Raw genomic sequence first — 12,524 nt, 5'->3', positions numbered from 1 at the left:
AGGGTTCGGAACCATTCTGCCGCCCGACCGGTAAGCGTTGAGTAGAAGGCCCTGCACATTACGGCGTCTGAAACGCCTTTCAGCATCATATTGCTGAAGAAATCATTCACGTGCGCCTCCGGGTCTGTCCGACCGTCGTAACTCTTCTCTCCCGAGACCTTTAAGTCGAGCGGGTAAGGCTGAGCCATTACCGCTGCTGTGAAAGGCGTCTGGTGTAGGGTCGATCGGTCGGCCGGGGGTGCTGCGGGATACGCACTCCTGAGCTGCGCAACTTCAGCCTGGAGGTTGTAGAGCAATCCTCGGGTTTCGTTGAGCTCGGCGGCCTGAACGGCTTGGGCTGTATCCCGAGCGCGTCGTCGCCGGTGAGATCTCGACCCGCTATACCCGGATGAAGCCTCATGGCTAGCTTCCTGCATTTGTACGTCTTCTTGCCCGCGGTTCGGGTCTTGGGGTCCCAAACGCTGGCGCATCTCTGGTCGGAGACGATCGAAAGCTACCGCTCGGGCAACCTCTTCAGGGTCCTCCGCTTGAACGGCCCGGGCTGGTGCCTCCATCGCATCAGCACCCCCCGACCCCAACCGCGAATGAGCCGAGCGTCGAGCCCGGGAAGTGGACTGACGCTGCGGCTCTACTTGTGCGGTCGGTTGTACTGGAGGGGCGGCGGCTGGAGCTGTATATGCAGGCGTATATGGTGGATAACCAACCGGGGAAGTGTAGCACATCGGTTGGCCTGGCCAGTACCCATACGGTGGAGGTGGGACCGGGTACGGATACTGAGTGGGATACATCATCGGCTGCTGCTGGTATGGCAGACCGGGTGGTGGGTATCCCGGCTGTATGTAATTCACCGGCTGCTGGGCGACCGGGTACGTATTTGACGGATGCGGTGGTGAGAGGTTGAGGTTGAGGTCCATCGTCTGACCCTGCTGTTGGGTAGCGTAGTGGTCGGAGGAGCTCGCCGCGTCCGCCTGGTCGTCGGCGAAGTTGTTGTGTGCCCACGGATACATGCCGATATGGTGATCGGGTGCTCGTCAAGACGTTGGTTTCTTGGACGGGTCCCCACAGACGGCGCCAAAATGATACTGCTAATTCTACGTAAGCAATATAAATAACACGAGACCAATTAAAGCAGGTAAAGTCTTTATTGATCAAGGTAGAGTTCCTAAGTACAATCTACTTGGTTGCTCTGAGTACCGACTGACAGCGGTCGGGAGTCTCTAGTTACAACCTATCGATCGTCCAAAAGTCCTCTACACTGTAGCTACTGTGGGCATTTATAGCCGCTATGCCGGGGACAAGATTCCTGCCGCTCGGCATGTCTTCCACGTAGCCACCACGTGTCATCTTCCCGGGTGCCCTGTCTGTCGCCATGAAGAGCCGCCACGCGTCCTTTCGTGTCCTTGTACCAGCTCTTTCGTCGAAGGGCTACCGCTCGGTGGTTGACATCAGCGCTCGGGCAACTCCCAGCCATTCCCGACCGGGGTCTTCATGGAAAAAGCCCGACCTGCCACCTGAAAAGATCATAAGAGAAAGACAAAGGCAAGTCGGTCGTGGTGGACTTGACATTTATTTTCCTAGCATACTACTAATGTTAATTATTGGTCGAATTGTATAAAGATTATTAACTAATTGGTACTATTCCTAACTTATTACTAATGTTAATTATTGGTCGAATTGTATAAAGATTATTAAGTAATTGGTACTGTTCCTAGCATACTACTAATGTCAATTATCGGCCGAATTGTATAAAGATTATTACGTAATTGGTACTGTTCCCAACATACTACTAATGTTAATTATTGACTAAATTGTATAAAGATTATTAACTAATTGGTACTGTTCCTAGCATACTACTAATGTTAATTATTGGCCAAATTGTATAAAGATTATTAACTAATTGGTACTGTTCCTAGCATACAACTAATGTTAATTATTGGCCGAATTGTATAAAGATTATTAAGTAATTGGTATTGTTCCTATCATACTACTAATGTTAATTATTGACCAAATTGTATAAAGATTATTAACTAATTGGTACTGTTCCTAGCATACTACTAATGTTAATTATTGGCCAAATTGTATAAAGATTATTAACTAATTGGTAATGTTCCTAGCATACAACTAATGTTAATTATTGGCCGAATTGTATAAAGATTATTAAGTAATTGGTACTGTTCCTAGCATACTACTAATGTTAATTATTGACCAAATTTTATAAAGATTATTAACTACTTGGTACTGTTCGTAGCATACTAATAATGTTAATTATTGGCCAAATTGCATAAAGATTATTAACTAATTGGTACTGTTCCTAGCATACTACTAATGTTTATTATTGGTCGAATTTTATAAAGATTATTAACTAATTGATACTGTTCCTAGCATACTACTAATGTTAATTATTGACCAAATTTTATAAAGATTATTAACTACTTGGTACTGTTCGTAGCATACTAATAATGTTAATTATTGGCCAAATTGCATAAAGATTATTAACTAATTGGTACTGTTCCTAGCATACTACTAATGTTTATTATTGGCCGAATTTTATAAAGATTATTAACTAATTGGTACTGTTCCTAGCATACTACAAATGTTAATTATTGGCCGAATTGTATAAAGATTATTAACTAATTGGTACTGCTCCTAGCATACTACTAATGTTAATTATTGACCGAATTGTATAAAGATTATTAACTAATTGGTGCCCCTAGCATACTACTAATGTTAATTCTTGGCTGAATTGTATAAAGATTATTAACTAATTGGTACTGTTCCTAGCATACTACTAATGTTAATTATTGGCCGAATTGTATAAAGATTATTAACTAATTGGTACTGTTCCTAGCATACTAATAATGTTAACTATTGACCGAATTGTATAAAGATTATTAACTAATTGGTGCCCCTAGCATACTACTAATGATAATTATTGGCCGAATTGTATAAAGATTATTAAGGCTATGTTTGACAAACGTAGCTGAAAATATAGCTGAAAGCTGAAAAGTAGTTGAAAGTTGACAAGCTATAAGCTATAAGTTGAAAACTGAAAAGTTATTAACTAATTGATTATGCTTAAAAGTGTTTGGTAAAATTAATTTTCTGATAAGCTGATAAACGTAAAAAGAATAAAAATTATATTTTCATAAAATTAAATGATGTGATTATTATATTATTTTTATATTATTAAATATACGAGATATATTTAATTTAAAAAAAAAATTTGTTTTTATAATATATATGAGATACATATTATATTAAATTAAAACAAAAGAAAAAAATTAATTGGGAATGGTAAATGATGTTATTTATTTATGAACGGATGATTAGAGTTAGAACCTTAAAGGAGTTGCTAGGCCGTGAAGAATTGCATAAGAGGATGAAAAAATATAGGAGAAGAGAAAATTTCAAAAGAGTTTTAATTGAAAATGATAAAAAATGTCATTTATTTAAAATAATAAGAATAAAGATGGAAAAAAGTAAAGTAACTTTTCAAAATAAGCTTTTATTTTAAGCTACTAACTTAATTTGAAGACATTACCAAACAGAACTTATAGTTTATTAGTAACTTAAAATAAATTATAAGTTCTTAAATAAGCTCTGCCAAACAGTGCCTAAGTAATTCGTACTGTTCCAAGCATAATACTAAAGTTAATTATTGATCGAATTGTATAAAGATTATTAACTAATTGGTGTTACTAGCATACTAGTAATGTTGATTTCTCACTTTTTATAAATGTTTATCGCATTTTTAGTAAGAATGAAAAAGTCAATCCAAGAAAAAAATACACGTATACCTACCGCATTAGTCTGTACGACGACTTGGTTTGCGGAATTTGGAGGCATGGGTTTGTTTAGTCACCATTGAAGAGCCCTGAGTTGAAGGTCAAAGATGAATCAGCTGAGTTGCAGTTTTGAGTTAGCAGTAATGGCGATCGAGGAGATGGGTGTGAAGGAATAAGAAGGTGCAGTGTGGGATTTTTGGTTGATTTAGCAGTTACTGAAGTTTTGAATGCGGAGAAATATACCATTTAAGGCCGAAATATAGATTGAAGATTTGAAGGAAAACTCTTCTTATCCATCCTAATTTTTCTTCTCCTAAATTCCCTTCCAGACTTATAATTATTGAGTTAATATCCAAAATCGTCTTCGACTATAGTGGTTTTTCTCAATTTTGTCCTAAACGACTTTGGTGACTTAATGTAGTCCCAGAGTTTTGTGTTTTTACTCAATTTCGTCCCAGACTTTTGTGTTTTTGCTCAATTTAGTCCCACATTTGTTATTCCGTCCATTTGTTGTTAAATAAATAGACAATTCAGTAATTTTAATATTGACATCTCTTTATTCATAGACATGTGAAGTGCGAAATCTCTCTTTTTTTACGAATTACTCCTAGAATCACTTCTAAAGCTACGAATATAAAATTTGATTCGTAGGTCTGAGAGTAACTTTGGGTGTAATTCGTGTAAGAAAGAGAGATTTCTCACTTCGCAGGTTGAAAGTAAAGAGAGGTCAATATTGATATTATTGAATTGTCCCTTTATTTAACACCAATTTGACGGAATAACAAACGGAGGACTAAATTGAGCGAAACATAAAAGTCTGGGACTATATTAGGTCACCAAAGTCGTTTAGGACGAAATTGAGAAAAATCACTATAGTCGAGGACAATTTTGGGTATTAACTCTATAATTATTGGATGTCATGAATTGATTGTCTCCACTAACTTTTAATTAATAAAAGGCTAAATTATCATCCCGCATCGTGAATCATTCCTGATTATTCATGTCGCACAATGATCAAGTGATATTTAGAATCATAAATCATATTTTTTTTTTCGTCTGAAACTTTTTACTGGTTACCGGTAATAATATTGTTGATATAGAATTTTTTATTAGTGTTTTTTGATATTTTTCTTCTTTCGCCTTCGTACTATTATTATTATTATTATTATTATTATTATTATTATTATTATTATTATTATTATTATTATTTGTATTTTTCTTTTTTCCTAAACGTATAGGCTTGCTCGGCGTTTTTCGTTTCTCGTTTCTCCGATCAGGCTTGCGCTTGCTTTGCGGAGTTAGTATCGAAGAAACGAGAAGCGCAAAACGCAGAGTAGGCCTATACGTTTACGAAAAAAGAAAAATAATAAAAAATTATAATACGAAGGTGAAAGAAGAAAAATACCAAAAAAAAAAACTAATAAAAAATTCCATGCCTGCAATATTATTACCGGTAACCTGTAGGAAACCTGTAAAAAGTTCTAGACGAACAAAAAATTATGATTTATGGCTCTAATATCACTTATTAAAGATCATGGTGCGGCATGAATAATCACGAATGATTCATGATGCAGGATGACACGTTAGCCTTAATAAAATAGGTAAAGTAACCAATCAAATTATGACATGTTAGGAGGGAAAATCATGAGATGAGTTTTTTGTAGGTGTGAATAGCATTACTCTTGAATAGTGGGGTGGACTTTGCAAAAGAAAAAATATCGAGGATAGAATTGGTAAGAAGATATGAATGTACAACACAAGAAACATCAAAAGAAAAGTACTTAATGCCATTTTTATTTCTCTCATCAAAGATTAATGTCAAAAGAAAAAATGTGAATGGTAAATTTGTAAAGAAAATAGGGAAAATGGTCAAATAGGCCTCGAACTTTAGCTTAAAAGTCAATTAGGCCCCTAAACTTTTTAAATGTGCAATTACACCCCTCAACAATTTATTTAAGTGCAAGGAAGCCCAAAAATAAATTAATGACCTGCTATCACAGGTCATTAGGGTTCAGGCCACCTTCCGGCGAAAAAAAAAAAAAAGTGACCGGCGAAATTTCCAACAAAAAAAAGTGACCGGCGAAATTTTCGGCAAATCTGGGTCAGTTGCTACTCACCTTTTTTTGCTGGAAAATTCGCTGGAATGTGGCCTGAACCCTAATGACTTGTGATAGCAGGTCATTAACTTGTTTTTGAGCTTCATTGCACCTAAATGAATTGTTGATGAGTGTAATTGCACCTTTAAAAAGTTTAAGGACCTAATTGACTTTTAAGCTAAAGTTCGAGGGCCTATTTGACCATTTTCCCAAGAAAATATAAAGGTACAACACATCTCCAGCAATATCTAAGACTCTTGCACTAAATTGTGTAATGTTTTCCTCTTTTTCCATTTTTAAATTTTTGAACTCTGTTTGTATCATTTGTAACTTGGATTACGATGTGTTTCCTGCGTGATGATTGCATAATATGTCTCATGCAATTTTAGCTATGCCAGTGGTAGCGATTAATTTGAAAGTATCTTCACTTACCGCTCTATAGATGTCGTTCATTGCTTTTGAGTTGAAATCATATTCCATTCTTTCTTCATCGCTCTCCAGTTGGTTTTAGGCTTTCGATTACCTTTATTATCAACTGGATCCTTCCACTCGTTCTCTATAGCATTCCATATGGATGAAGACCAGTAGAGTGATCAAGGCAAAACAACCAGATTCCATGCTTTCTTCTTCAATTCTTTTTTGCATTGCCTGTACTGTAGCTTCTCATCTTCTTTTCAATCCATATTTAAATAAATATTTGCATTGTCTTTTTCTTTCTCACGTTTTCCATTATCATCTATGAATATGAAATTATGAATCATATGTTACGTGTGTATTCAGGGTGATGGTGTCGTGGTGATGTAAAAGTCTAAAGGGGGTTAAAAAAAGGATCGGAGTTAAAGAAAGAAAGATTTGTTGAACTAAGCTATAGCATAGAGCTTTGGACAGAAAGTTGGAGATGAGACAGATAGGAGAAGAAAGAATAGAACAGTGCATTAGCGGGAAGAGATCAGTACATATAGGTTTGAAGGGATGGTTATAACTAACCGGATAAGGGAAAAGACAAAAAAGCCCTTAGAGGCTTAACTGATATAACAGAAATAAAACTTTGGTTTCTTAGCAGATTCCTTAGCTGATTGCTTGTGTATTCTTCATCACCCCCCCCCCCCCCCCATAAGCTGGAGCATGAACATTTTGAAAGCCCAGCTTAGAGTGGAAAACATCAAACAAGGGTTTTGGTAAGGGTTTGGTAAAACCATCTGCAATTTGCTTGTGTGATGGTATAGACATAAGTTTGACTCTACCTTCATGAACCTTCTGTTTTACCACATGACAGTCTATTTCTATATGCTTTGTGCGCTCATGGAAGACGTGGTTCTCCCCTATAGCAATGGCAGACTTGCTATCACAAAATAGAGCAGTAGGACTGTCAATTTTAACCAACAAATCTGCTAAGAGATAAGATAACCATTGAATTTCACAAACTGTAGAAGCAAGTGCCCTATATTCTGCTTCAGCTGAAGACCTTGATATGGTAGCTTGCTTCTTAGTCTTCCAAGAGATGAGAGACTTTCCAAGATATACACAATAACCAGTAACAGATTTCCTGGTTTCTGTGCATGTGGCCCAATCTGAATCAGAGAAAGCCAGCAGCTTAGTAGGAGAGTTGGAAGGATAAAACAACCTTTTTCCAGGAGAGCCTTTGAGGTATCTTAATACCCTATGAGCTGCAATTAGATGTATATCTCTGGGCTTGTCTACAAATTGACTTAGCTGTTGAGTAGCATAAGATATATCAGGCCTGGTATTGGTGAGATAGAGAAGCTTTCCAACTAATCTTCTGAATTCCTCAGGGTTTATTATAAGTTTACCATCTGTGTTGTTGAGTCTTTGGCCTGTTGTGAAGGGAGTCTTAGCAGGCTTAGCATCCAGGAAGTTGTTTTCCTTTAGGATTTCCAGTGTGTATTTTCTTTGGCATAGGTTGATGCCATTGGGAGTTCTGTAAGCTTCAATTCCTAGAAAGTAATTGAGCTTGCCCAAATCTTTGATCTTGAATGAACTATCCAACATTTGCTTCAATTCCTTGATCTGATTATCATTTGTTCCTGCCACAAGTATATCATCTACATACACAAGCAAGGCAATAAAAGATGTTTGTGATCTTTTGGTAAAGAGTGATGGATCTGCTGAAGATTGGATAAAACCATTATCTTGGAGAGTTTTTGTGAGTTTGACATTCCATTGTCTGCTAGCCTGTTTCAAACCATACAAAGATCTCAGCAGCCTGCATACTTGATTGGGCTTGTTACTCTTAAAGCCTGGGGGCAACATCATGTACACTTCTTCTTCCAGATCACCATGCAAAAAGGCATTGTTGATGTCAAGCTGCTGGACATCCCACCCCATGGCAACAGCTATGGCCAAGAAGGTTTTGATAGTGGTCATTCTGGCCACAGGAGAGAAAGTTTCTATGTAATCCACTCCTAGTTGCTGATTATACCCCTTGGCAACTAATCTAGCCTTATGCGTTTCAATGGATCCATCTGCTTTGTGTTTAATCTTAAACACCCATCTGCAACCAATTGGAGATTTTCCAGCTGGTAAGTCTGCTAAGGTCCATGTGTTATTTTGTATCAGGGCACTGATTTCAGATTCCATTGCTTTTCTCCATACTTCATGCTTTACTGCTTCACTATATGAACTTGGCTCATGAGCACAAGAGATGGCAGAGGCAACAGCTATGGCCAAGAAGGTTTTGATAGTGGTCATTCTGGCCACAGGAGAGAAAGTTTCTATGTAATCCACTCCTAGTTGCTGATTATACCCCTTGGCAACTAATCTAGCCTTATGCCTTTCAATGGATCCATCTGCTTTGTGTTTAATCTTAAACACCCATCTGCAACCAATTGGAGATTTTCCAGCTGGTAAGTCTGCTAAGGTCCATGTGTTATTTTGTATCAGGGCACTGATTTCAGATTCCATTGCTTTTCTCCATACTTCATGCTTTACTGCTTCACTATATGAACTTGGCTCATGAGCACAAGAGATGGCAGAGGCACAGAACTTGTGATCAGGATTCAGATTATCCAGGGAGATGAAGTTGTCTATGGAATGAGGGGAAGGCTTTTTGTTTGATCTGTCTGAGATCATAGTCTGGCAATAATAATCCTTCAATTTGAAGGGAATGTGCCTCATTCTTGCTGATCTCCTAGGTTGATCAACAACCATATCATCCTCATTATCTTCATTATCAATAGCCACATCAGTCAGTTGATCTGATTGTTGATATATAGTTTCATCATTGACCCCTTCATTTTCTAGATCACCTCCATGTCTGATTTCCCTATCATCATCTACATTGGTCTCAGCAGGTGCAGGTCTCTGCCTGTAATCTGGAGGAGGGAAACCATCATCAACAGAAATGGGAACCAAAGGTAGGGAAGGATTGAACACCTCAGTTGTGCCATGTTCTTGATCTCCTTCTGAGCCTGACTTTTTGAAAGGATATGTTTGTTCATAGAATCTAACATCTCTAGAAATGAAAACATCATTGTCAGTGAGGTCATATAGAATAAAACCTTTAATATTGGCTGGAAATCCCAGAAAAATGCATTTTCTTGCTCTTGGTAGCATCTTGTTTCTTCCTTGTGCAATAGTAGCACCAAAGCATAAACAACCAAAGGACCTTAGCTTATCATACTCCATGTCCTTTCCAGTTAGGATTTTTAAAGGAGTGTTGCCATCATTTACATCAGTGGGCAATCTGTTTATGAGATATGAAGCATGCAACACACAATGACCCCAGAATTGTGTAGGTAAGCCAGACTGAAACTTTTATGCCCTTGCTACATTTAAAATGTGCTGATGTTTTCTTTCTGCTATCCCATTCTGTTGAGGTGTATACACACATGACCTTTGATGCACAATTCCCTTATCATTATAAAAGGCATTCATCATAAACTCACTTCCATTGTCAGTTCTAACAGTTTTGACCTCTGAAAAACTATTTTGACCTCTGACTTAGCCTTCATTAAATGTAACCAGGTGAACCTACTATGATCATCCACAATAGTTAGAAAGTAGTGTTCCCCTTTGATAGATGGCATAGCAAATGGTCCCCATGTATCCATATCTATTAAGTCAAAACATTTCTTAGTTCTATTACTACTGACAGGGAAGGTGGACTTCTTGTGTTTAGCAAAATGGCAAATATCACACACAAAAGTAGGACATTTATTCACAGAATCAGACTTTATTCCATGTAAAGGAAACATCTTATTAACAGGATAATGGCCAAGCCTGTCATGCCACAATTTGGCTGCTAAACTATTACACTGCATACTATGATCATTAGTGAGCTGACTTCTTTTCCTGACATGAGGATTACTGATCACATAAAGCCCATCTCTCTCCTTAGCAAAACCATCCATCACTCCAAGAAGGCCCTGAATGGCACAAGAGTCAGCCCCCATCACAAGTTTAAGACCTGATTGTTTAGATAGTTTGCTGACAGATACAATGTTGAAGGTGAAAGATGGTATATATAACACATTCTGCAGTATTAACTTTTCATCCAGTTTAACTTGTCCTATGTGTGTGACATTCACTGTTTCTCCATTAGATAGTTTCACAGAGATTCCCTGAACTCTATAGCATTTATCAAAATATTCAAGGGAGCATGTAATGTGGTCGGTTGCCCCTGAGTCTAGTATCCACAATGCAGGTGAATTTAACACTGTACTAACCATATAAGAGTTAGAAATAAACCTGCCTCCATTGGGGTTATTCATAGAGTTGCTGAAGTCTGATTTCATCTCAGGAGTGGCAACTGTTACAGTAGCAGCACCTATTGATCCTTGACTTCCCTTGTTTTGATTCTGCAAGAAAGACAATAGTCTTTGAAACTGGTCAGTAGAAAGACCTACATCCCCAACCTGGTTAAGGCAACTGTTGGTGGCTTGCTGCATGTCTTGAGTTTGTTTGTTCTTAGACTTGTACCCTGCTAGTCTGCTACCCAACCTGGTGAATATCCATGCTTCTTGTAGCATTTCTCAATGGTATGGCCAGTCATACCGCAGAAAGTACATTTAGGAACATTTTTCCCTCCATTATTGTTGAACTTCTTTCTAGTGTTGGATGAGGACATTGCCACAACACTGAGTTCTTCTTCAGACTGTGCTTGATTGTTTTGAATGGCATTTGACTGGATGATATCAATGTTCCTTTGACTAACTAAGCCCTTAATCTTTCTTTCCACCTTAAGAGTCATGTTCAGGACTTTTTCCATCTCTGGCATGGGGTCCATAACTAGAACACTTGACTTAATTGTTTCATATTCATCATTCAATCCCTCAAGAAATCTTATCACCTGATCATTGTCCCTTTCCTTCCGCATTCTAGTCATAAGAGTGCAGGAGCATCTGGGAGTACATTCACACATCAACAGAGGTCTCAATGCATTCATCTGTTGCCATAAGGCATTACATTTGGTGAAATACTCATTAACCGACATGTTACCTTGAGTATTTCTAAAAATTTCATTCTGGATTTCTAAGATTCTATGAGGATCGGATTGTGAGTACCTCTTGTTGAGCGTTTTCCAGATGTCAGAAACTCTATCGAAGTACATGATGCTCTCTGCGATGGTAGGGTTGATAGATTTCAGAATCCACGAGCAAACAATGCGATTGCTACTTCTCCCTGCTGCAATTTTAGGATCGGATTCCTCTGGACAGGCCACAGATCCATCAACAAAGCCAGACTTGTTCTTGAATTCAAGAGCAATCCTCATGGATCTGCTCCATGAGGCATAATTGATCTCTGAAAGAGGAGGGGAAACGAGAATCAAATTAGGATTCTCGCTAATATGCAGGTATAGAGGATCGTCGACATCATCACTTCGCTGGTTCATCTGATTCTGACTTGACGAAGCTGCTGTATGATGAACCTGGTTTCCGCTGCCGGAATTATCCATCACGACTGCCGCCGCGTAGCTCCGATGGAGCTCTGATACCATGTTGAACTAAGCTATATCATAGAGCTTTGGACAGAAAGTTGGAGATGAGACAGATATGAGAAGAAAGAATAGAACAGTGCATTAAGCGGGAAGAGATCAGTACATATAGATTTGAAGGGACGGTTATAACTAACCGGATAAGGGAAAAGACAAAAAAAACCCTTAGAGGCTTAACTGATATAACAGAAATAAAACTTTGGTTTCTTAGCAGATTCCTTAGCTGATTGCTTGTGTATTTTTCATCAAGATTTCATTAAGTTGATTGATTGTTGCCAACTACCATGTAAAGTGTGATTACATCCCGGTTATCATTTCAGATGGATGGTTATATGTTCAAACTGCGGTGGTGGGAACTTAGATTCTTTGGGCTGAAAATATTTGAGAGAGTAAGTTGATTGTTCAACTCTACTAATAAAAGTTATGTTTACTTAACTAAATAATAATAAAAAATAAGACTTGATTTAAAAAAGAGTTATGCAGCAGAAAATATAATTGGTTTCCAAAATGCAGCAGTTAATGAAGTTTGGGATTTTTGGTTGTGAAGGAATAAGAAGGTGCAGTGTGGGATTTTTGGTTGATTTGCAGTTAATGAAGTTTGAATGCGGACAAATATACCATTTAAGGCCGAAATATAGATTGAAGGAAAACTCTTCTCACCCTTCTTAATTTTTTCAATGTTGCAAAAAT

The 12,524-nt window shown here is 37.9% G+C and overlaps 1 protein-coding gene across 1 annotated transcript; it reads right to left on the bottom strand.

The window, feature by feature from the left end:
* Nucleotides 1–6,330: 6,330 nt before the first annotated feature.
* LOC109155352 (uncharacterized mitochondrial protein AtMg00810-like) lies at nt 6,331–8,155 on the bottom strand. The gene is made up of 2 exons (XM_019303038.1): nt 7,126–8,155; nt 6,331–6,437 (listed from the first exon to the last, which is right to left on the bottom strand). Exons 1-2 carry the CDS (start codon nt 8,153–8,155, stop codon nt 6,331–6,333), a joined length of 1,137 nt encoding a protein of 378 aa, XP_019158583.1.
* Between the last annotated feature and the right edge of the window lie 4,369 nt (nt 8,156–12,524).

Source organism: Ipomoea nil, unplaced genomic scaffold (assembly GCF_001879475.1).
Source record: "Ipomoea nil cultivar Tokyo-kokei standard unplaced genomic scaffold, Asagao_1.1 scaffold2701, whole genome shotgun sequence".
In the NCBI taxonomy this organism is placed as follows: domain Eukaryota; kingdom Viridiplantae; phylum Streptophyta; class Magnoliopsida; order Solanales; family Convolvulaceae; genus Ipomoea; species Ipomoea nil.
Note: the sequence above shows the minus strand (reverse complement) of the source record. Positions and strands in the feature narration are given on the sequence as shown.